The sequence below is a fragment of the Sciurus carolinensis genome, chromosome 9, assembly GCF_902686445.1.
Source record: "Sciurus carolinensis chromosome 9, mSciCar1.2, whole genome shotgun sequence".
Classification (NCBI taxonomy): Eukaryota; Metazoa; Chordata; class Mammalia; order Rodentia; family Sciuridae; genus Sciurus; species Sciurus carolinensis.
The window spans coordinates 57,772,230-57,797,262 of record NC_062221.1 but is presented as its reverse complement, the minus strand read 5'-3'; the positions used below and the strand labels follow the sequence as shown (position 1 = coordinate 57,797,262).

At 46.0% G+C, this 25,033-nt stretch overlaps 1 protein-coding gene across 3 annotated transcripts; it reads left to right on the top strand.

The window, feature by feature from the left end:
* The first annotated feature begins 14 nt into the window (after window positions 1-14).
* Bcl6 (BCL6 transcription repressor) lies at window positions 15-23,647 on the top strand. Of its 3 annotated transcripts, none has more exons than XM_047563569.1 (10): window positions 15-93; window positions 10,583-10,621; window positions 11,478-11,643; window positions 13,311-13,532; window positions 15,363-16,334; window positions 16,840-17,024; window positions 18,406-18,573; window positions 19,654-19,784; window positions 19,868-20,005; window positions 22,450-23,647. In XM_047563569.1, the coding sequence occupies exons 3-10, from the start codon at window positions 11,483-11,485 to the stop codon at window positions 22,591-22,593; spliced, it is 2,121 nt and encodes a 706-aa protein (XP_047419525.1). In that variant the 5' UTR covers window positions 15-93; window positions 10,583-10,621; window positions 11,478-11,482; the 3' UTR covers window positions 22,594-23,647. The 3 variants fall into 3 exon arrangements, with proteins under 3 accessions (XP_047419525.1, XP_047419526.1, XP_047419527.1); XM_047563570.1 differs by lacking the exon at window positions 15-93 and adding an exon at window positions 3,767-8,002; XM_047563571.1 differs by lacking the exon at window positions 15-93 and adding an exon at window positions 8,483-9,438.
* Window positions 23,648-25,033: the final 1,386 nt, after the last annotated feature.

Below are 25,033 nucleotides of genomic sequence, written 5' to 3'. Positions count from 1 at the left end.
CTCAAATTCCGAGAATTGAGCTCTGTTGATTCTTAGAACTGGGGTTCTTAGAAGTGGTGATGCAAGAAGTTTCTAGGAAAGGCCGGACACCAGGTGATTATTGCTGTTGCTGCCGCCGCTGCTGCTGCTGCCGCCGCCGCCGCCGTTGCCGCTGGTGCCGCTGCCGCCGCCGCTGCTCATGATCATTATTTTACCTTTTAATTCTTTTTTTTTCCGCTTTTGCCAAATGCTTTGGCTCCAAGTTTCCTATGTGTATCTATTGATATAAATGTATATATTTATTTATTCTAGCTGTCAGGTGTTAAAATAAATGCCGAATATTAGTCCCACGTCTCTCCCACTCTAGGATATAGATTTATATATATTTATTATTATTATTTTGTTGTCTTTGAGGGAATCGGCCGGTTTGGGGAGGCTTTTGCCACCCTCCCTGATGTTGTTTTGGTTTTTGAACAGGAGGTTGGAGGAGAGAAGGAGGGGAATTAGGGGGCGGCCGGAGCAGAGAGGACGAGACAATGTTTAGGGGGTGATTCGGGCAAGTCTGGGGGCTGTCTGGCCTCAGACGGCGGAGAGGACGCGCGCTCGCGCTCTCGCTCTTTCTAAAGGCTGCTGCTTGCGTACGGCTTGTGATCTCGCTGGATTCGTGCGGCTGTGTTTTTTCCCTCTTTTCTTGCTCGCAAACTGCCTTCCTTGCTCCCTAGCTCCTGCTTCGCTTTCCCTCCCTCCCTCCTCCTCTCCCTCGCCTCTCCTCTCCCGTCCTTCTGGGTAACTCCGGGAGGCGAGGAGAGAGGCTGTCCGCTCGCTCGCCCCGCTGGCTCCCTTCCACCGGCCTCAGTCCTTTAGATTCCCTGCCTTCCAACCGAGCCGAGGTTTGGGAGGAAAAATACAAGCGAACTCCTCGGGTCCCCCCCCCCCTTTTCTTTTCTTCTTTTTTTTTTTTTTCTTTTTCTTTTTCTTTCTTTCTTTCTTTCTTTTTTTTTTTTTTGGTCATAAACCCAGATGAAGTATCGTGTCTACTACTTCCTTTCAGAGCTGTGATCTTCCTAACGAGAGAGGAGTGTTTTGGTGTCCCCTTCCCCTGTGTTTTGGGAGGTTTAGCTTTCGGGGTGTGTGGGGGGGTATTGAGTACTTTGGAAAATTATTCTTTCTTGGTTGTAGTCGAGGGAGTCGGGAACCCACTGCGCGCTTCCTCTGCCCATCCCGAGAAGAGAGGCTGATGGTGGGACAGGGGTATTGGGGGTGGGTAGGAAAGGGGTGCGTGTTTGCACCTGCGACGCCTTTTGGTGTGCGGGGACACAGGGAACCTTGACAGGACAGCCCAGGAGAGCGAGAAGGTGGCGGGATTTCTGGCGGCCGCGGTGTTTGTATTTTGGGCGCTGCGTGACTCTCTGTTGGCTCTCAATGGTTGTTCCCTCCCTTTCCTAAATTTTTTATTCATTTTCCCCGTGTTGCAAGCTCTGTAAAAAGGCAATTGTGGGCCTGAGTATAGCGGACGCCAGGCTTTAGATTCCTAAGGTCCTTACACTGGGCGAGGGGAAAGACAAACAGAACCCCAGCCCGCGTTCCCTACGTGCAAGACCCGGGAGGAGAGAAGGGCACTTTGTGGCTATGGCTGGGGGACCCAGCGGGAGGAGCGGGCGCGAAAGGGAGACCTATGTGAGTGATTTTGCAAAAATAGATTGCGAGGTTGGTTGGATCTGCAACCTGTGGCTCTCCTCGAGGGAGTAGAAGTGGGGGAAGCGGCGGCGACGGCGGCCTGGGGCGCGAGTGGGTAGGGAGTTGGAGCTTCGGAAACCTGCTGCGCTGAGGTGCAGCAGGAGCAAGGGGCCACCCCGCTGCCGGATGTAGTGACAGTGGTAAATGTCTTGAGAACTGTGGGTTGCATTGCTTTTATGATACCGTACTATTGGAACTCTGGAGAAAAATGGAACTAATGTTGCAGTGAGTTTAAAACTCCCCCATGAAAAGCAAGAGCACAACTCAACAGATTTTCTAAAAGAATGAGAGAGGAAAAAAAAAAAAAAAAAAGACCCTCTGTGTGGTGCCCACTTCCATCTGCTTTGGTGCGGATGGTGGAGGGAGGTCCTAACAGTTGAGCTGAGAGAATGACCTTAAACCGGTTGCTTAAAGTCCAAAGTTGTTACAGGGTCCCTGACCGCTTCAGAGAGCCAATCATCCCCCTAGGAAAGTGATTTAATCTTTTATGAAGTTTTTTTCAATCAGTTTTATAGTTTCCAGGGGAAAATTTTTAACTCTTTACTTTAAAAAAAAAAAAAAGTGTTTGGAGACGCATTTTTTTTTTACTGTTGAGAAAAAAAAGAAGAAGAAGAAAAAAAAGTGGGGCAGGAGAGAGGGAACCAGGGAAAGGGCTGTTTAGAAATACAGTTTGTGGCTCCGAGCGATGCCACTGGCTTCCTTTACAGAGACTGCCAGTTTCCCTTTTTCTTTGCAAGGTGTGTGTGTGTGTGTGTGTGTGTGTGTGTGTGTATGTGTGTTTAATAAATAACTTTAAAAAATAAAAGAAGGACCAGCAAGATCCATCAGGAGACAGGTATCTATTTTGCTCAGTATTTACTACCAAGAGCCTTTGGCACTGGAACAGAACCTCGTAAATCTGCAGCCCAAGTTGAAGTTCATCTGGCCCTAGTCCACACGCTATTCCTGGAGGTAGCAAACATGAGCTCAAAGTAGTGAGGTGAAATCACATTCTTGCTTGAAAATATATACTTTTTTTTTTTAAGAATAAAAGATATTTGTGTCTGGGGGCAGATGAAATGAACAGAAAGCACCAGAAGATAGACATTCTCTTGCTAAAATAACTGCAGTTTAGTCTTCAGGCCAAAATGGAAACCTGAAGGTAGGAAATACCCACCCCCCAAGTTTATAAATAGAAGTTTCCAGTATCCTATTTGGAAGTATTTCCAATACTGCATGTTGGAGCACTGGTTGATTTTAAAGGTCTGTTGATAGTGACAAGGCTGGATGCCGTTCATAAAAGCTAGGTGACTTGAAGGAGGAGAAAGCCAGAATAGTGGGAATTCTTCAATTGTGTTTTTCTTCTCCTCAGTTTTGAAGGGTTTAACTCTAATGCTTTCTTGAAAAGACTGTTATTCTGGCTTTGGTGGACAGGAATGGAACTCAACTCTTAAGCTGTCATTTGCTGAGCTCTTGAAGAGTTCCAGTCATGGATTGAGTAAATGGTAGACATAACTAGATGTCAAAATTCTTCCTTCCCTCTATCCCCTGCCTGGTAGCCACACTCAAAACCCACTTTATTGTGAAAAATGTGAGATTCCGAGGAGGTGGTGCGGCAGCGCCACCCCTCGGTGGGTAAAACTATTGGCAAAAGTCAAATATTTTTAAAAATATTGTGAAATGACAATGAGGCATCCCCTTCCCCGAGAGATTAAAATATTAGTGGAGCTAAAACTAACTTTGAAAGGAAGCACTTTGCAGTTGATCTTGTAAACAGAGAAGAACGACGTTGCTTTCCAGCTAGGATGGTGGCATAAAAAGAAATGTAGTTCAAATAATTTAGGGGAAGGGGTGCTGGGGGCAGTTGTGTGTGCCTGGTTGGCCTTAAGTAGGCTAGTTCCCCGGGTGGAGGTAGCTCTCTTTCGCCTTTGAACTAGACTTCTCAGGGAACCTGAATTTTGCTGCCTTTCTGATGTTGACATAAGAAGGGATGTTTTGGTGTGAAATATCGAGGTGGCTGGAAGTGCTGTAGTTTGACCAGCGGTGATGGTGGTGTATGGGGTGTGTAGTGATGGTGGTGGGGAGAGGTTTGTGGATTCTATGCAGTAATGGTAGGCTGGTCAACAGCCTTCTGCGAGTCAGAGTAGCGTGGCGCGTGCCGGTTTCCTGCACTGCGCAACAAGTGGGAACGCCGCCGCAGCGGTCTGAGCGTAGTGGCGGAGCTCACTGGTTTCTCTTCGCCCCAGTGGAAGCCAAGAACCGCTCCTTCCAACCCTCCCCGCCTCTCACTCCGAGATCACAGCCCTTCTAAAAGACCATATTCAGGCCCCCACCCCTCTGCTTTGCCGGGAGCAGTAAGGCTGGGTGACCCCGGCCATTGGTCCCCAGAGCCCCTTTCCTTCGTGGGGTTCATGAGTTTATTCTCGACTCTCTGCTGGCCGATGGTGTGTGGCAAGAATCTTTGCTGGAGTGCCGTTCTGCTTTTTGAAGACTAGTGCAACCTTTCTTTCCCTTCTTAGTAATTCAGCTTTTCGGGGGGAGGAAAAATCAACGTATAGTACATGAAAGCCGACCCAGATAACGCACTGTGATTGCTAGAGGCGTGAGCATCGAGAAGAATGGAATTACATCCAGTAAATTAAATGTTTTCCAGTTTTGTTTTTGGAAATAACCACACCCCCAGCCCTAACAGGGATAAAAGGGAGTCGGGGTTTCGGGCGTGGAAGGTTGTACCGCACGAGGTTCTCGGATGGACTGAGTCTGCCACCTAGTGGTAGATGATGGTCAAGGTCCCCGCCTTGGGCTGTGGGCTGACCGGTTCACCTTTGGGTCTCCCAGTATCCTGATGATGCAAGGAGTGACAGGGAGGGCAGTCCCTGATGAGGACAGCATCCAATCTCGAGACTTTTGAGAAGAAAAATGAACATTGGAAATGCCCCAGATGCTCTCCCTGTCCATAGTCTCTCAGCGGATGGGCACCTATCTTAACTAAGAGAAACAATCTCTCTTTGAGGACATCATCTACCTGTGGCTATGGCCCCTTCCCCAGGGAAAAGTCGGTATTGGAAGGATGCCATGCCAAAGTTCAGGGGATTTAGGGCTTAATTCTTCTTTTCCTTTCTATTTTGTTTATTTGTTTATTTTGGCCATTGAGAAAACAGTCTTGACAAGGGAACATGTGAGTATAGTTAGTAACCAAACCAGAACCAAAACCAGATTGGAAACTTCTGAATCCTAGAGCTGTGACTTAAAGTCAAAGACGAATTTATCTTAGCTCCTTTAAAGTACCTGAGGGACAGGAACAGCTGTCAGAACCATGACTAACTTCTTGGGTCACCCTAGCAGCCAGCACACATTGAAAACATTCCCCAGAAGTCCTGGGGAAATTTGTTTATAAAACATAGCCTAAGATTTTCAGAAGCAGACATGAAAAGCCCATAGTGGTGCTGAAGAGTCGGTGGTCTCAAAGCTCGGGGGTGTATGTCCTGGGGCCCGGGGTGGCCAAGGCCTAGTCTGCAGAGTTGCAGAGGTGTCTCCCAAGGCTCATATTCGGAACCTGAAAGTCCTCTTCCCATTCCTTCTCTCCTTTGCTAAGCATCCTAATATATCCTAAGCGATAATTTCAGGTGTGTGTCCGTGTATGGGGAAATGGGATGGGGATAGATAAGCAAAGCATAATCGTAGAATTTGTGTCCCAGCACCTCTTCTGTAAAGTTTTCTCAGAGCTCTTAAAATGGCCTGCGCGCATTCGCGTGCTGGCGGCCTCTAGCGGCTGCCCGGCGAGGCGCAGCGGTCTCCCGAGCCCAGGCCCGCATCAAGCCACTTTGGCGTCTCCCACTGCGGGAGCGGTGGGAGTCTGTGTCGGGAGAAACGCGCCTCTGTTCGGTTTGGAAACGAATCTGGGGACGTGTTTGAAGCGCGGTCAAGTTTGACTCATCGCTTTCCAAGGACAGTTAGTGCCTTCCATCTTCATTAACGTGAATAAAGACCTTGGCTGACTTTTGTCCAGATCAAATTTAAAAAGGCATTGTTTGCTTGGGGAGATCATGCCTCTCTCCTCCCCCGCCAGCCTCTATGCAAAGGCCGAGCCCAGTCCAGCCAGGATGGCCAGGAGATCTCTGCCCCGGGACGCATTTGCTGGCATTGTCTGTGGGCCTTCTGGAAGGCTGTCTGGAGCCGGGTGCATCGGAAGCGTCCCTTCTGCAGCTCCTCTTCAGATCTTGATGATAAAACACATCCCTCTATTTTATTGCATTTCCTAGAAGCTTGCAGGCTTGCAAGAGCGCTCTTGGCAGGAAACGTGATAGAAATGAAAGGACATAATGTCCCCGAACACCTTGGTTACCCAAAGCAGCTGCAGAGGCCACTGTGCTATCAAACTCGCTTTTATCTACTGTCGCCTTCGCCACCCTCCCGCCCCTACCCCTCCAACCCTCTCCAAGAGCATGAAGAGTGCCCCGCCCCAGAGGGGGGAAAAACGAAGAAGAATAAAAAGATACAGCGGTTTGACCCTAACACCTAATTTCCGACCAGGGTGACAAGATCCGAACAGCTCTTTACATAGACGCCGCTGGGAAAGGGAGAGCTCCTGCAGGAGCCCTGGTGGTAGTTTCACTGCGGCAACTCCAGGCTTATTAAAATTCCTTGTCCCTGTCCCTAAACAGCGCTTTGCACTTTCAGATTCCCCTTTGGAGTTTTCAGCGAGTTATTGGAGTTATTAGATTACCAATAATCCAAGGACCGACCTGAATAGAGAGCTGGGGGGAAGGGAGGAAGGCGTTTTCCAAATCTAGAGTCTCTGGCCAAACTAGGTCAATGGGAAGGAGGGGCGGAGCGAGAAGGAGGTTGTCGGTTTCAAACCTTGATGGAGAGCTCTCTCTAGTGTTAGGCAGCGGTAGAAACCTGATTAGGTTTGAGCTCCGGAACCTCGCGACTCCGAATTTCCAATAAGAATATTTACTTAATTTTACTCCCCAGATTCTCATCCGTAGCCCATAAATTCCAGCCTTCTGCATCACCTTTATCCCCCCGGGCAAAAAGATGAGAAAGTCACAAAATAGGAGTTTAATGTTAAAAGGCCCGGTCTTTGAGGACGACCCTGACCCCGCCTCCGCTGCCAAAGGGTTGCGCGGCGGAGTGTGACGACACTTGCTGGTTTTAGATCTGGACTGAGACCTCTGAGGCTGATTTTCGCGTCCTCTATTCCCGTTCTGAAAGCCCCTTCGGAAGCCCGCTACCGAGACCAATTAGGAGATGGAGTCCGGGGTTTTAATTCTTGCGAAGGCGAGGCAACTATGGAGCGCGCCAGTTCGCGCGCTGGCGCCAACGCCGGCGCCCCGGCCTCCGCCGAATCCTAACCGTATCTCTACGGTTTCAAGGAAACAGGATTCCGAACTCCCGATACCTGGCCAGGTTAAACCTGGTGGCTTCTGTTCTAAAGACTGGGCGGAAACCGAGCCGTGCTGGTTCCCTTTCTTGCCAACGTAGGCGACGAGGGCTTTCGGTTTAGTTTTCCTCCAACTCGGCTGGGTCGGGCAGAATGGATAGAGACTCTCAGCCCTAGGGACTCAAATCTTTTTGACCTTGACGTCTCACCTAACCATTCCCTTTAACAGAGCGCGCGAGAGGGAAGCAAACTTAAAAAAAAAAAAAAAAAAAAAAAAAGGGTGAGGGGTGACCCAACGACGTACCAGGCAAAGGCCAGAATTGGGCAACCTAAAGGCATGAAATGAGCCTGGGATTGGATCCACACTCCTGGTTTATACTGCTACTAACTTGACTTTCCCCATTTTAAAGTTGTTGTGGGGGTGGGGTTGGGCTAGATGCCCTCAAGAGCCCTAGAACCCGCGCCGATGAGGGATTTAGGGGAAAGTGTGCCCTATTCCCCGTGAGCCTCCCCCTGCGGCAGCCCCTGCGGGTGAATCCCCCGCGGTCCGAGCCGCGCAGGCAGCGATCCTGCTGGCCGTCGGGGGCCAGCAGCTTCCTGGAAAGTTACTTCTTGTTGGAGACGGCGATAGGGAGAGAGTGTTCTGTGAAATCCGCAGAGCCGAGATCGACTACGTTCCGGGAATGAGAGGGCTGTGCCATTCCCCTCACTGCCCCCTGCCTTGGCGGAGTAACAGGAAAAAAAAAAAAAAAAAAAAAAAGGCATACACAATGTTAGCTACCGAAAACTTTTATTTGAATGTAACGAGATTAAGGGCCGCCGCAGTCTTACCACCCGGCCTCCGCCGCGCCATCGGGGTTTGAGGCGGATGGGCAGCGGTGCCAGCGGATCGCCTCGGGCTGGGCGGTCCCTGGAAGACAGGTATGGTGTGGTGGGGGTGGGCGAATCTGCGGAGGCTTGCCCCGGCGCGCAGGATGCCTGTTTGTGCTGGTGTGCTTGAGCGAGCAAATGGGACTGTCTGGTGCCAGCCCAGTGGAGGAGGGAGGAAAAGGACGGGGTCTTTCGTATTGGCTCACTTTTTCTTAACCTCGCCTCTCGCTTGTCGCTTTGCTCCTCTCTGGTCTCTCTCCCTCTCCTTTCTGCTGCCTTCTCCCTACCCCCCTCACCCATTTCCTTCTCCCATGGGAAGCTCCTTTAGAGAATCTGCCTTCTCAAGGTGCCTCATTGAATATACACAAGGAAAGCAGCAAAGTGGGGAAAGGGTGTGGGGGGGGTGGATTAAACAACGTTTAGCTCTTCTTGGTGGTTTCTGCAGCCCGGACCAGGCGGGGAGTTGGGGTGGTTGCGACCGAGGTATGGGCCGTTGCAGTTAAGTTTCTCGTTGATGACCCTGCTATTTTTTTGTGGATTGAATCTCCTGTGTGGCGTTGGTATGGCTAGAGCTAGTAGAGAAGGTTTGTCCAGGACTTTGTTAGAACTTGGCTTTGAGATCTTAGGCAAAGTTCATATCTGGGTAGGTGGGTGGGGAGCTTCAATGTCTTCCACAGTAAGTCAGTGCTGTCATAAATATAAGATAAAATAATAGAAGGGAAAGGGCCAAGTGGTCTGTAAAAATGCAAACTAAATATATTGGTGATACTTCCGCATCTGCAGCATCCAGAGGGAGGGCAATGTTGTACACATCCACCTTAACCCACACCTCCTTAGTTTTGGGTTCTTTTAAGATAGAATTAGCTCCCAAAGGAGTGAACTTAAAGGGAACATGTGCCTTGGTATTTGCATATTTGTTTTTGTCCAGAGCAGGCAGAGCTTAAGGTGAAAAGCCCAAGGCTTGACTGATAGTGGACATGGGAACTGTTTTGTTTGTTTCAATCTGAATCTGGAGTGAGTCATTGCCACTTGTCCTGGTGAAATGGCAAATCTGGGCTTCCTGTGGTTCCAGAAGTCTGGGACTGGAAATCCACAAGTGAACTGGTGGTTGGGCTGGTTAAAGCACAGCCTGGGTATTCTAGAAGTGTTTGAGGATCTCTTCCATGAGGGAAGAGGAGAAAGTTTATAAATAAACTTTATGTGTCCTCAGCATTCTTTTTCAAAGGAGACAGTCATTGAACTCTGGTTAGGACCAAATTAGTATCTTTTTGCCTATCTTGAGTTGGAATGGGGAGAGGAGATAGGTTCTTTTGTCTTTTTGTGTTTTCTCCTTTTGCCTAGTTGCTTCCCTCAGTCCTCACATACTCACATGCACACACTAATCTTGAAGCAATGAGATTGAGTGACTGGCACTTGGGACCACAGAGAAATGTCAGAGTGTTTGGTTACAGACTCAAGGAAACCTCTCATTTTAGAGGGCTCATTTGGTAAGACTCAGCAGCCTGGAATGGGGCAAAGTGTTTGTGTGGGGGAAGGAACTTAAAATGAGATTCACCCACCTCAGGGTGCCGTCTTGCATGTTCTACAGCACGTAGGCTGATTTGGAAAGGGAACAGGAATTTGAGCCAGAAGACCTAGGGCCAGGCCATCAACCGTCTACATGACCCAACATGACCTCACTGGCCTCAGGCCCCTTAACCTGGAAAATAGCTCTAAAGGGCTATGCCTTTTAAAAAGGGGAAAATATCATATTGTTTTGTTTTGCAACTGACATTAGAGGGTAAATGAGAATTTTACACCTATTCTTTTAATGATTTTGTTTGAGAGAAACCAGTTTGGAGAGAGTACATATTTCATTAAATCTCTTTGAGGTTATGTATCCCTGGCCAGTTCTCAGCTACACACAGTTAAATCTTTTACCGTCAGGGAGAAGCACAAACTGGGAAGCTATGCCCTTCTGTCTAGTCTTGAACAGGAGAGGAAACTGAAAAAGAGGGCAAAGATACTCAAGGAATGCACAGACTTGTCATCTCAGGTTATATTCTGTAGACTTTGTATCCAGTCTTAAATGTTCCAGAGAATCAGGAAATATGGTCTGGCTGTTTGTCTTGAGCAAGACATTTGAAGCCGAGTCTCAGTTTCACTACCCATGAAATAGGGATAAAGATATTGACCCTATCAGTCTGGTGGAATCATTTTAAGACTTGAAAGATAATATTTTAGTAGGCTTTGAATAGTGTCCAGTGTTTCCAGCCCCTGAAGGATCATTATCATTAATATTAAAAGGACTACGTTTCTTATTTTTATTTCCCATAAATTCAAGTGACCTTTAGATGGTATAAATTTTTTACTTGGAGACAGGAAATATATGTATGCATTTATATGTAATTAATGTATGTGATTGTTTTCCCAGTACTCGGGGTACAGGCATTATTATTGCATAACTCCGGGTGCCTGTTGTTTCTATAAGAGCAGAAGTTTGAATATGTTTGCTAGCTTGTGGTAAAACCGCACCAGCTGGCAGGCTGCAACTACCAAAGCAAAACTAACTACCTGTGTCCTAAAATAAGACTATAGTGGACAGTCTTACATTCATTAAACCAATTTCTGTTTGCTCTCTTCTCTTTGCAGTTTTTAAGCAAAATTTTGGACTGTGAAGCAAGGCATTGGGTAAGTAAATCAAATTATATGCTTTAAAATTTTGAGGACAAAGTGCTTCTTTTTTAATTTTGCCAATGTAGGTATTCTGTGAACTTTGCCACCTTTCATTTGATGAGGCAAAGGATAACCAGTTCCCCCTGTATTACTCTCAGCCCTTACCACTGCACTGTCTTAACACTGTTGTATGGGACAGTCATTCCCTCTCCTTTCTTAGTTCAAGATAACTTAGCCACTTACTATACCCCAGAAATGTACTAGTACTGGGTTCTGAAAGAATAAAACAAAATAACTCTAAAGCCTAAAAGGGGACAGAGACAGATCATGGACAGAATAATGATGAGATACTGATGAAAATAGCTGCAATTTTTTGAGAACATACTATGGTCTAGGTATGTATCTCTAGTTTTTTTTTTTTTTTTTTTTTTTTGTATCTCTAGTTTTTAAGATTACTATTCCCATTTTGGAAAGCCAAACAGTAAACAATCTGCTCCAAGTCACAGAACTAGCAAAAGGCAAAGCTAGTTTGATAACCCTCAAAATGTGATTTCTCTCCATTGCAACATACTCACTACCTCTCAGTGGTTGGCAGAGAATTTGGTTTGTGGGGAAAACGCTCAACGAATAGGCATGCCCTTTCTACCAAAGATCTTTCTATCCCAACTTATTGGATAAAGATTATTCTCCCAATTTTACAGCTATGAAGAATAATAGAGGTGGGTTATTAATTGTTCAAATATCAAACCTTAGGGACCAGAGTTGCATTCCCTACTTTAGCAATCTAAGTGAACTGTTGTGGTGCTCACAGAAACCAGGAAACGGGCTTTTGAGAACTAACAGGAGTTTGGCTTCTTTTTTCTGGGTGAAGACAAGATGGCCTCCCCGGCTGACAGTTGTATCCAGTTCACGCGCCATGCCAGTGATGTTCTCCTTAACCTTAATCGCCTCCGAAGCCGTGACATCTTGACTGATGTTGTCATCGTGGTGAGCCGTGAGCAGTTTAGAGCCCATAAGACAGTCCTCATGGCCTGCAGGTGAGGGTTCTGGAGGGGAAGGATGGGTAAATAAGAGTTGGGTGAGGGTGCTGGCAGCCAGTGATGTGGAACAGGAAGGCCTCTAGCTGGGTCTGGGATGCCATCTCACTTTTCTCCAGATCTCAGCACATGGCCTGGTATTGAGGACTCCCAGAAAGCACATGAATGGATACACTTTCAGAAAAGAGTTCTTGTTCTGTGGGCAGAGTTGGGGAAGAACTCGTGTTGCCACGAGAAAGAAAGTGTTTGGGGCAAACAGGGAGGACAACTTCAGCTAATGAGTGAAGAAATGAAAAGTGGAAGAGGTCTTTCAGTAGTTTAAGCAAGTTAATTTGAAACTTTTTGCTCTTTTATGCTGTAATTGTCTTTTATTCTGTAACCCTATTTCCATGGGTATTCAGAATACAGGGAGAGCTAGAATGAGCCAGCTAATTCTTCATATTTGTCAAATGCTTCAGAGCAATGGTATATTAAATAATCTCCCTAGATCTTCCAGTATGTGTTGCATGGATGGTACTATATCTCCATTTTATAGATAATAAGAGCAAGGCAAAAATAGGTGAAATTATGTAGATTCAGGGATCTCTCTTGCTATTAGAGAACTTATCGAACATCTACTACAGATTCTTTTTTTTTTTAATAGTGTAGGGAGCAGAATTTTACACAGACATAAAAATATTAATGCTTAGCGAGTGCTTACTTTTTGCCTGGCGTCATTCAAGTACCTTTAACATTGTCATGCTTGCCGTGACCTTAGTATTTCCTCTATTTTGCAGGTAAGGCAACCAAAGTTCAGAGAAGTATCTTAGCCAACATTGCATAGCTCTCATTGGTGACAGTTTGGCTTACTTCTAGCATCCCACCCAGTAAATGTAAAATTAAAATGACAGCTTATAATTCTGATTTTAAAAAATGAGTACTCATTCCTCCACTAGAAACACAGTACCTGTAGTAACTGCTTGAGGTTTGACTTGAATCTTATAGAAATAATTGACTTCTTTTTTTATAATCTGTGGACTCTGAGAAGAGTAGTAGGGTACAGGCATATTTTTATTTATTTGTCATCTATATCCAACCTGCTTCTAAAAATAAAAATAAGACAATCTCTTAAAAAAAGAATAATGTGGGGCTGGGTTGTGGGTTAGTGGTAGAGTGCTTGCCTAGCATGTGTGAGGAACTGGGTCCGATCTTCAGCACCACATAAAAATAAATAAGTAAATAAATAAATAAATAAAGGTATTGTCCATCTACAACTAAAAATATTTTTAAAAAAGGATAATGTAATAAAACAAGAGGGGAAATTTTTATCCCAAGGATATAGGCTAAGAATAGTTACTGCAAATGAGTGCTAAATTTAACCCTGATAATCCTTGCAGTTAAGACTAAAAGGAAAACAGGTTCTGTGACTTTGAGAATATACTTAACCTCTTTGATCTTAGTCCCCAAATTGTAAGGGTACAGAGGGTTATGAGGAACACAGGATAATGTATGTAAAATGCTTAAGGACTCTCTGGCATTTGGTAAACTCTCCAGACAAGGAAGTTGTTATTAATTGCCCTGAGAATTCTGGAGCTAGGCTCTGGGAAGAGGATCTGAGCATCAGTGCTACTGTAAAGGATTGTAGACTCCATGTGTCTATTATAGTGGGACATTTGTTTGTTTTACAGCGGCCTTTTCTACAGCATCTTCACAGACCAGTTGAAATGCAACCTTAGTGTGATCAATCTGGATCCTGAGATCAACCCTGAGGGGTTCTGCATCCTTTTGGACTTCATGTACACATCTCGGCTCAACCTGAGGGAAGGCAACATCATGGCTGTGATGGCCACAGCTATGTACCTGCAGATGGAGCATGTCGTGGACACTTGCCGGAAGTTTATCAAAGCTAGGTGGGCTGCCAGCTAGGGAGAAGCCTTGGAGACAGAAGGGATGGTTTCTGATCAGAAATTGTAGATAATTTATACATATAGGAAGATACTGTTCTCTAGAGTTTGCCACAACCTACATTTCCACTATTGTTACACACTTGTGCCCTTCTTAACTCTTGCACTCTAGGTAAACTTGATTCCTTGCAGCTGTTCAGAAATGACCTGTGCATTATGGCCTCTTGTTTTCCTCCAGTCACTTAGTATGCCCTTTCCTTCCACCCATCCTGCAAAGCCAAGCTTGGAGGAGGCTAATTCCTCCAAGGAAGTTTCTCTGATTACCACTCATCCTGTCTCAGCTCTTTCTCTGTGTCCTGAAACATTTTTCTTGTCCTTTAAACCTTCCTTCTCCTTTAATATTTGCATATAATTTTTAGTTCTCCTTTATATATCTATTACAAATGTTTACGTAAGTGCTTTAGTTCTCTGCCAGACTGTGGGTTGCTCAAGTTTATAGGGGCTGCCTTATTCTTTTCTGTCACCCTACCCCTATTAGGGAGAACACTTTTTCTTTTCTTTTCTCTTTCTTTTTGTACTGGGGATTGAAGCCAGGAGAACTTAACCACTGAACCACATCTCCAGCTCTTTTTATTTTTTGAGACAGGGTCTCACTGAGTTGCTTAGAGCCTCACTAAGTTGCTAAGACTGGCTTTGAACTTGTGATCCTCCTACCTCAGCCTGCTGAGCTACTGGGATTACAGGAGAATTCCATCATGCCTGGCAGGGAAGACACTTACTGAGTTAAATTGAGTTCACTAGGTTAAACCCCTTACCCAAGGAATGGTAAGACATGATTCTCATTGATGGACTTCTTCAGAGCCATTTGATCTAGCTACTCTAGGGTGATTGCATCCTAATTCCACAGAAGGGTTTGGCAGTCTGGATTTGATCACCTTCAGGAGCCAAGAACTCAGTGTTTCTAGAGCTACACAGTCTACCTTGGACACTTAGAAAGCTCCTCTTTATGACCAGTTGAAATCTGGTTCTTTTAGCCTTTATGCACTGGTTCCAGCTCTGTTAAATGTGATCCTATTGAGCTGGCCTACTTATTCGCCCACATAATGTCCCTTCAAGTATTTGCAGCCAGAGCTCTTTTTCTCCTGTGGGTGATAATAGTGGCAAGATCATCATTGCTGTCATTTTACAAGCACTTTCTACAGGTCAGGCCTTGTGCTCAGAATGGTTTAGTAACTTCCTGTAGGTCACATAGCCACTAAGTGGCACAGCTGGGTTTGCAAACCAAGTCTGGCTGCTCAAAGCCAGAGATTCTCGTGCTGGCATTTGCTGCCTGTTCTCCATCGTAAACTTCCTTGCAAATTCTTTCAGCATTGGGGCAAGCCCTTTCTCTGATAGGGAACTAGTTTGTCTGTGACCCTCTGAAAGTGTAGTACTAGCACTGTATAAATTCTTCCCTTCTTGTTTCCATGTGTGTAAAATCTCTGCCTTTACTTCCTTGCAGGATTTTCTGTGGGTAAAATGAGATAAGCTTTTGAAAGCTTTCTGTAAGTCATAAATTCTATGACATCAGCAGAGTTACAGATTCATAGACATCCTCACATATGTGCCTTAAACTTACAGGATTAAGTCTAATCAGGCATAGATTGTGTGGGTAACTTGCCTCAGTTTCCCCAACTATAACCTATATTACTGGACTTCTGTTGTAACTGCCTTGTTATTGTGTTTCCCTACTCCAAAGTCACCTGTAGCTGATTCAAGCACAGATGGGTTATATAGTAGTGTCACTGGAAGGTTCTGATTTGCGACCCAGTGTCTTTTCTCTTTTTTCTCCCATAGTGAAGCAGAGATGGTTACAGCCATCAAGCCTCCTCGTGAAGAGTTCCTGAATAGCCGAATGCTGATGCCCCAAGACATCATGGCCTATCGGGGTCGTGAGGTGGTAGAGAACAACCTACCGCTAAGGAACACCCCTGGATGTGAGAGCAGAGCCTTTGCCCCCAGCCTGTACAGTGGCCTATCCACACCACCAGCCTCTTATCCCATGTATGGCCACCTCCCGGTCAGCAGCTTCCTCTTCTCTGATGAGGAGTTACGAGATTCCCGGATGCCTGTGGCCAATCCTTTTCCCAAGGAGCGGGCCCTCCCATGCGATAGTGTCAGGCCAGTGCCCAGTGAGTATAGCCGGCCAGCCATGGAGGTGTCCCCCAGTATGTGCCATAGCAACATCTACTCACCCAAGGAGGCCGTCCCAGAAGAGGCACGAAGTGACATGCACTACAGTGTGGCTGAGGGCCCCAAGCCTGCTGCCCCCTCAGTCCGGAATGCCTCATACTTCCCCTGTGACAAGGCCAGCAAAGAAGAAGAAAGGCCCTCTTCAGAGGATGAGATCGCCCTGCATTTCGAGCCCCCCAATGCGCCCCTGAACCGGAAGGGTCTGGTTAGTCCTCAGAGTCCTCAGAAATCTGACTGCCAGCCCAACTCCCCCACAGAGTCTTGTAGTAGCAAGAATGCCTGCATCCTTCAGGCCTCTGGCTCCCCTCCAGCCAAGAGCCCCACTGACCCCAAAGCCTGCAACTGGAAGAAATACAAGTTCATCGTGCTCAACAGCCTCAACCAGAATGCCAAACCAGAGGGGCCTGAGCAGGCCGAGCTGGGACGCCTCTCCCCACGAGCCTACACTGCCCCACCTGCCTGCCAGCCACCCATGGAGCCGGAGAACCTTGATCTCCAGTCTCCAGCCAAGCTCAGTGTCAGTGGGGAGGACTCCACCATCCCTCAAGCCAGTCGGCTCAATAACATCGTCAACAGGTGATTTCAGAGGTGGTCTGATTCCGAAGTCAGGGACCACCTGAACAAGCTCTGGGGTCATTTCTTCTAATGAATGCAGGGACCATGTTTTTGTTTTTGGTTTTGGTTTTGCTTTTTTGCCTGAAGTGCTGAGGCTCTTAGAAGTGTGGAATTAGAGCATTCCCTTCTATAGTAGAAGAACATCCCACAAATCCCACAGATACTTCCTATGGTATTGATATGGCAGGGACCCTCATATTTCCCATAGACTTAGAGAGTCTCTGGGCTGCAGTATTGAGGAGAAGAAGCTGGGCCAGGAGTGGGGTTCAGGCTTGGTTTGACCCTGGCCTGTGCTGTCCTGTAGATACTCTTGGAGGTAGACTTGAGGAGGACTCTGAGTCTCCAGAGCCAGAGTCGGGCAGCTCTTCTCTGTGTTTGCCTAAGCAGAGGAAGAAGATGACATTGAGACCAAGTACAAGGTTCTGTCCTGCCTTTGGTGCTGAGTCTGTCTTTATTCTACCCACAGGTCTCTGACAGGCTCACCCCGTAGCAGCAGTGAGAGCCACTCGCCACTCTACCTGCACCCCCCCAAGTGTACTTCCTGTGGTTCTCAGTCCCCGCAGCATGCAGAGATGTGCCTGCATACCAGTGGCCCTGCCTTCCCGGAGGAAACTGGAGAGACCCAGTCTGAGTACTCGGATTCCAGCTGTGGTGAGTTCCCTTCCCTCCCTCCTTCCTCTTGTGGGTGAAGAAAGCCTTCTCTGCTCCCCGGGCTTTGTGTTTCCAATTTATTGGTACTGTTTTCTCTGATGTGGAGCAGTTCCTGATTAGAAGTCCATTGGCACATAAAATCTTCAGCATATCCCCCTATTCTTCACTTTTCAGGGAACTGGGCTGGCTGAAGCATGGGACGGGAGTTAATCTGGGGTAATGGAGCCCTTTATTCCTGCAAGTGTGGTTTTCAGGGTTGGCTAAACTTCCAGAGTTTTCTGAGGCCCTCTGTTCCTAAACCACTGTGTTACCCTGACTCTCCCTGCCAGGGTGCAGATTCTCCCAGGAGAAATGTCTGACTTTAGTCATACCTGCACTCTCTTTAGGTCCTAATAGGTCCCTAGCCTGGAGGAGCTAATTGAAATATGAGTTGAATTAAGTTGATAGAACTGAATTATTAAATTTACATTTCTGGGTAGTCTGCAATTGGCATCCCCAGTTTTTACTAGATAAAAAGGTCTAACTCTGTACCTGGCTGTGGCTACTCTGTTATGACTCAGTCATACCTAATCAGGGTTAAATCACCATGACATGCCATTTTTCAAATTGTTTTAACAAAAGAAAAATAAAATCAGTTGCTTACACCGACAAGTTTGGCATAGGATCACAGATTGTTAGAGGAGAGCAGGGACTGTTCCCTCTTGTCCCCCAGCTGTTTGCCTTGCTCTGCACTCCAGCTCCTTCTCTCTGGGCCTCTGTTTCCACTTCTACAGTCACCTTTAGTCTCCAGTCTCACAGAAGTGTCTTGGAGATAACAAATCCAGATAGGCCAGATGACCATGAAGTCTACATCGTTGATTCCTCTTTCAGTGACCTCAAAGTATAATTGAATTTGACCTGTATTTCGTATCCCTGCAATGCTTTGTGTTTATTTTGTGTTATATAATATACTCATGTGAGGCAGGCAGGACAGGGATTTGTTATCCTGACTTTGGAGAAAATGATACAGAGAGAGGTGAAGGGTCTTGCCCCAGGGCTTCTGTGTGTAAATGTAAATAAAACTATGAACTGATAAGAAAGCAAGTTCTTCTGGGACAAAGAAAAGCTTTGCCCAGGCTTCCTCCAACTGGGATAGGCCATATGAGTACCTTTTGGTTTGAACTTCCCTTCTGTACCTTAAGATTCAGTCTGTCTCCTTTCTTTCCTCCATGACCAAGGCTCTTAATATTCAGAAAAATAAAATTCCATTTTGCTCTGGGTTCCCGTGAGTGTTGGCAGGTGGGCTGGGGTCCAGTTTGGCACTGGGTGGCTCCAGAGGAGGTGGGCCTAGAGTCCACTTCCCTTCCTGGGGCTGATGTGGTGTCCCTCCACCCTCTGACAGAGAACGGGGCCTTCTTCTGCAATGAGTGTGACTGCCGCTTCTCTGAGGAGGCCTCGCTGAAGAGGCACACGCTGCAGACCCACAGTGACAAACCCTACAAGTGTGACCGCTGCCAGGCCTCCTTCCGCTACAAGGGCAATCTCGCCAGCCACAAGACCGTTCACACAGGTATGGCCCTGTCCCCCACCCCTGCCACCTCAGTGCTCAGGGTTCCTAGGGGCAAGATAGGGAGAGGATCCCAGGGAAAGTAGCACTTGGCCTTGGGATGTGATGTGGGTGAGGCAAGGGACAGGCCCCCCTCAGCCTGAGCGAGGGCTCTATCCTCTCTAGTTCATTTTCCTGGAGGGGTGCACTCACTCCCTGTATTCTTCGTCTTTCCTTTGAGACTCTTTCCTGCTTCTCCGTCTTTGCTGGGGGTCAGCAGTGTTCATCCCACTGCACAAGTGAAGAAACTAAGGCTGATAGAGGCAGAGTGAAATGGGTTTTTGTAAAGCCAGGAAAAAATGGAAGGCCTCTTAATGTCCTCCAAGGACTTGGTCCTTATTGTCTCATATTCCTTGATCAGGTAGCTTCTTACAACCTGACTGTTGTCCACAGTTTACTCTTTCTTAGACCTTGAAGTGGCCCTAGTTTTCTCAACACTTCCCATGGAGGAAGCCTGTTTGGTCTCCTCTGTTGGAGCCTCTGCTCAAACCAGGCCCCACCCCCCTTGCTATTGGAATACAGCTGTAGTTGCCACGAGCAGAAAAGTATGTTCTGAAAGAGAGACTAGAGCAGCTCGATGGTATCTCCAGGGGGGTAAGTGCCTTACCACCTCAGTCTCATCCAAGGAAGAGCCAAAAGAGCCTCCTCAGGCCATCTCAATTAGCCCTGCAAGTTCAGGGAGGGAAACTGAGGCCCAGAGAAGGACAGGATCTTACCCAAGTCCTACTGGCAGATGATTCTAATGGCAACAGTGGTTCTGAAGCCCAGGCTTCCTGGAACCTCCCCATGCTGTCCCACACATAGCCTCTTTTCCATCCATGTCATTGCTTGTCTTTGGCCCTTGCCTCATGCAAGGTGTGCTGGTGTGTATGTACAGAGGGTGGCAGGCTAGGGAGCAGGCCTCTGGATTCTCTGTCTGACATCCCCAAGAGAAAGGAAAATTCCAGTGGCCTCAGAGAGGGGCAGTTTGCATGGAAATCCAGGTGCAGTGGAGTCCTTCCCCATTGATTATGGCTTCTCTTTTTCTCTTCCTCTTGGCAATAGGCGAGAAACCCTATCGTTGCAACATCTGTGGGGCCCAGTTCAACCGGCCGGCCAACTTGAAGACCCATACTCGAATTCACTCTGGAGAGAAACCCTACAAATGCGAAACCTGTGGAGCCAGATTTGTACAGGTAAGCAGAGTGGTGTGGCAAAAGGACCCTGGGGCTTTGCAGCCCACCCCAGCAGAACTTCTCATGCTATGCTGCTCCTTTAGGTGGCCCACCTCCGTGCCCATGTGCTCATCCACACTGGCGAGAAGCCCTATCCCTGCGAAATCTGTGGCACCCGTTTCCGGCACCTTCAGACTCTGAAGAGCCACCTGCGCATCCACACGGGAGAGAAACCTTACCATGTACGTAAGCCCCTGGTGCCCACTGGCAGCCTGGGAGGGTCATGAGGGGCAGCAGAGAGCTTTGCTCCAGTCTCAAGCATACAATGAGTGACCACTGAACTAGTGACTGGGAGACCAAGATCTAAGCCTGATTGTCAAAGACACCCTACTTGACTTCGCCCGGGTCTCAGTGTGTTCCTCTTTAAAATGGAGGTATTGGATTGTGTGATCTGAGCCTTAAGAAAGAAGTCCAGATTATGGAAGCAGAGATTTTGGGGTCATTCCACAAATACTGAGTGTCTACAGCATACCTCTATACTGAGCTAAATGTACATTTAGGAGTAGTTAAGGTGTTTGAAAAGGATCCGTCTCAGAAGCAGGAGGAGAACCAGAAAATCGTGATGGTGTAAGGAAAAAACAAGATGAAATAAAGCAGAGAAAAGACCACGTGAAGAAAGAGGAGGTGCCTGCCTCTGTGGCACAATGCTATGAAGAGGCCATAGGAATCGTGTCCCAGAGTAGTGACTCGGCAAACTACAACCTGTAAGCTATTAGTCTTTCGGCTAATATTTGAACATGCCATGAGCTAAAGATGGTCTTTACATTATAAAAAGCGATTAGTATTATGGGACTTTGCAAATTATGTGCAATTAAAATTTCAGGGCACATACAGTGGTCTTGGAACAAAGCCACGCTAATTTGTTTGCATACTGTCTGACTGGTTTCAAGAGTTGATGGTGTCACGCTTGGTGGTGATGGGCATGAGAACAAATCAGTGAATAGTCCACTCACATCTCAGGTGTTTACCTGCAAAGTGTGGTGCTTGTTGTTCACTTGCTTTTAAGAATTTGGATAGGGCTGGGGAGATAGCTCAGTTGGTAGAGTGCTTGCCTTGCAAGCCAAAGGCCCTGGGTTCAATCCCCAGCACTGCAAAAAAAAAAAAAAAAAAAAAAAAAAAAAATAAGACTTTGGATATCTTCTTACTAGCTAAGTAGTAAGAAGAAGTTAGTTATCTTCTCAGTGCCTTAATTTCTTCATCTGTAAAATGTGCCTGAAAATAATACTGACCTCAAAGAGCAGTAATGTTAAGTTAACTAATGCATTGAAGTGTTCAGGTAGCTCACACACATAGTAAGAGTGCAATGAATATCTGCTATATAATCATTTACTAGAATTTTGCATGCAGAGGATATCAGAGTTGAGAAGGACCATCATTATTTATTGATCCCGAACCTTACAGAGGAGAGAGACAAGATTCAGAGAGAAAAATACTAATCGCTTTTTATAATGTAAAGACCATCTTTAGCTCATGGCATGTTCAAATATTAGCTGACATGCTTGAAACACACAGCAGTGGATAGCATAGACATGGTGGACCTATGTCTCCCAAGACCAGGGCTCCTTACTTACTGTCTTGCCCATTTCATTCATTTATTATTTTCCTAAATCTATTTCCATTTTTTCTTTAAAACATAGTCTCTATGTGAACATATTTTATAACACTTTTTATTTTAGAATGATTTTAGATTTATAAAAATTTCCAAAGATCATACAGAAGGTTCTTAGGTGCACTTGGTTTCCTTTATTGTTAACATCTAATTTTTTATATATATTTGTCACAACCAATGAACCAATATTGATACGTAATTATAAACCAAAGTCCATACTATATGTGAATTTGCTTTTTTTTAACCTAAAAATGCCCTTTTTCTGTTCCAGGATCCATTACATTTAGTCATCCACTTTTTTTTTTAGGTAACTTTTCCCACTAAAACTATTATCACCCATTTACTGAATCAAAGTGAGAAACAGCTCTACTTGCTAATACTTTACTAGTTTTTCCTATGGCATATACTCTAGGAAGGAATACAGCTGCATTTAAAAAAATGTATCCTAGACTCAAGAATTTCCGTGCATTCAGACTGATCTAGTCTAGTTGTCTATATGTGTTTATATTTGTTGTATAATTTGCCTAACAGGTGTATTTTGCTAGGTGCTAGGAAAATTATCAAGTTTTAGTGAGGAGTGGTCATTGCCCCTTCATAGCGTTATCTAACTGAGGATACTAATGCACGGGGGTGGCTTTGTGGCAAGGCTATGAAAAGGAAAGAGATGTATATATTTTTTTATCCTAGAGATATTAAGAAATGTCTTAATAATTAGGGGAGTTTGCATCTGAAGAGTGTTTTTGGATAAGACTTACATTCACAGACTTACATCAGGGAAGAATGTCTCAAGCAAGGGAAAGGCTCAAGTGACACTTTGGCAAGCAGGAAAGGGACACTTGTGCAATACTTACTTACGTCTGGCGGAAGCCTAGATTCATGTGGGTTCTTTATCTGACCTTTCAGAGGGACCAGCTGCCCCAGTCCCTTGCAGGGAGAATCTCCTTGCCTGGGTCTTTGAGCAATGATGTGTTTCTTAGATTGATGACAGCTAACAATTTGCTTCTGCCCTCCCTCCAGTGCGAGAAGTGCAACCTGCATTTTCGCCACAAAAGCCAGCTGCGACTTCACTTGCGCCAGAAGCACGGCGCCATCACCAACACCAAGGTGCAGTACCGCGTGTCGGCCACTGACCTGCCTCCGGAGCTCCCCAAAGCCTGCTGAAGCATGGAGTGTTGATGCTTTCCTCTCCAGCCCCTTCTCAGAGTCTACCCAAAGGATACTGTAACACTTTATGATGTTCATCCCATGATGTAGTGCCTCTTTCATCCACTAGTGCAAATCATAGCTGGGGGTGGGGGTGGGGTCGGGGCCTGGGGGGCGGGAGCCATGGCAGCTCCCAGCCCACCCTGCTGCCATAAACCATTAAGAAAATAATATTGCTTCTCCTATGTGTACGGCGAACCATGTCAGCAAAAAGCAAAATCATTTTATATATCAAAGCGGGGGAGTACGCAGAAGTTTTGACTTGACAGTCTGCAAAATGAGGAATGTATATGTTTTGTGGGAACAGATGTTTCTTTTGTATGTAAATGTGCATTCTTTTAAAAGACAAGACTTCGGTATGTTATCAAAGAGAGGGCTTTAATTTTTTTAACCAAAGGTGAAGGAATATATGGCAGAGTTGTAAATATATAAATATATATATATAATATAAATATATATAAACCTAAAAAAGATATATTAAAAATATAAAACTGCGTTAAAGGCTCGATTTTGTATCTGCAGGCAGACACGGATCTGAGAATCTTTATTGAGAAAGAGCACTTAAGAGAATATTTTAAGTATTGCATCTGTATAAGTAAGAAAATATTTTGTCTAAAATGCCTCAGTGTATTTGTATTTTTTGCAAGTGAAGGTTTACAATTTACAAAGTGTGTATTAAAAAAACAAAAAGAACAAAAAAAGCTGCAGAAGGAAAAATGTGTAACTTTGTTCTAGTTTTCAGTCTGTATATACCTGTACAACGTGTCCTCACGGTGCCTTTTTTCAGACGTTTTCAGTGATGGACAAGTGTGCGCCATCCCTTTTTGAAGTGTAGGCAGACACAGGGACTTGAAGTTGTCACTAACTAAACTCTCTTTGGGAATGTTTGTCTCATCCCATTCTGCGTCATGCTTGTGTTGTAACTACTCCGGAGACAGGGTTTGGCTGTGTCTAAACTGCATTACCGCGTTGTAAAATATAGCTGTACAAATATAAGAATAAAATGTTGAAAAGTCAAGTCGGCTTGTTCTGAAGGTTTTACCCTGTGTTGAAATGGGGATTTGGGTGGGTCTGGCTTACTCAGCTCTTACTCTAGTGGAGAATGCTCTCTGAGGGGAGGGGCTGCTGGCCTGTGTGGCCTTGGAACAGAGCCTCATTTAAGAGGAGGCTGGAGCTTGTTCTTGGGAGGTTGGCATGGACCTTTGTTGGTCCTAGCCCCTGGTCATGAAGACACAGGTGTTTTTTTACTTTCTTTGTGTGTGGTACTAGATTTGAACCCAGGGGCCCTCTACCACTATACTACATCCTCAGACCTTGATTGATCGATTGATTGTTGTTTGACTTAGGGAGCTGAGTATTGAATCCAGGAGGCGCTTTCCCAATGAGCTATATCCCCAGTCCTTTTTATCTTGAGACAGGGTCTCATTAAGTTGCTGAGGGTCTTTCTAAGTTGCTGAGGTTGGCCTCAAACTAGCAATCTTCCTTCCTCTGCCTTCTGAGTAACTGGGATTACAAGCATGTATGACTATTCCCAGTCCAAGTGGGGAAAGCTCTAGGCTGAGTTTTCTAATGACTTCAATTCTCCCTCTTCTGATACAAACATATCTGTCTCTTCCTCCTCTGGGCCTCGGTTTACCCATTCTGTAAAGTGTGAAGACTCATATTGCCTTCTGGCTTCATAAACAATTTCTGTCCACTTGGCTACATGGGGCAGGTCACGGGCATCAGTTCTCACTCATACATTTGTTAACCTCAGTGCATTTGGGGCTTTCTGGTGTCTCCTGGGTGATTGACAGACATCTATAGATCCAGAAGTCTCATGAATGGTAGGTAGTCAAGCAAACCTCTCTTCCTGCAGAGGTACTCTTTGTCCTAAGAGCCCTGTGATGGAACTCAGCTACTTCCTGTGTGTCTTGGGACAACCACTTTCCCTTCGGGTCTCCTTACCACCCCATCCATGAGGGGTTGGATTAACTAGACCATTTACGATTCCATGACTCATATACAAGTTCAACCTAGTCTGCTTTGGCACTCAGTTTTATTTTACCTCAAAAAACCCTGAGGATCAAGTTTGATTGACAGGACCTGAGAACAGGGAGGATAAGTGTGGTTCTGGTAAATGGCCCAGAGGAGAAAATCCGCACCCCCCTCTTCCTGTTCCTGGGTGGTGGAGGGGAGGGGATATGAGGCGAAGCCTTGCCCTGGGCCCCTGGGTCCACTGGTTGGACAGTGGTATCCCTTGGCAGTGACTTTGCAGAAGGCTCCAAACACGTGCTGGGATGCCTAGGGGAGTTGACCACCCAAAGCCCCAGAGAGAGCTTCAGAAAGTCACACCACCCTCTGCCAACCGCATGGCCTTTCAGCTCAGGTTTCCTTTGAAAATGACTTTAAAGGACTT

Bases quoted from the DNA above. Each gene is read 5' to 3' on its own strand.
- Bcl6 (XM_047563569.1), top strand. From the start codon at position 11,483: ATGGCCTCCCCGGCTGACAGTTGTATCCAGTTCACGCGCCATGCCAGT. The intron at 17,025-18,405 runs GTGAGTTCCCTT...ACCCTCTGACAG, and splicing joins GTACTCGGATTCCAGCTGTG to AGAACGGGGCCTTCTTCTGC. The intron at 20,006-22,449 runs GTACGTAAGCCC...CCCTCCCTCCAG, and splicing joins CGGGAGAGAAACCTTACCAT to TGCGAGAAGTGCAACCTGCA.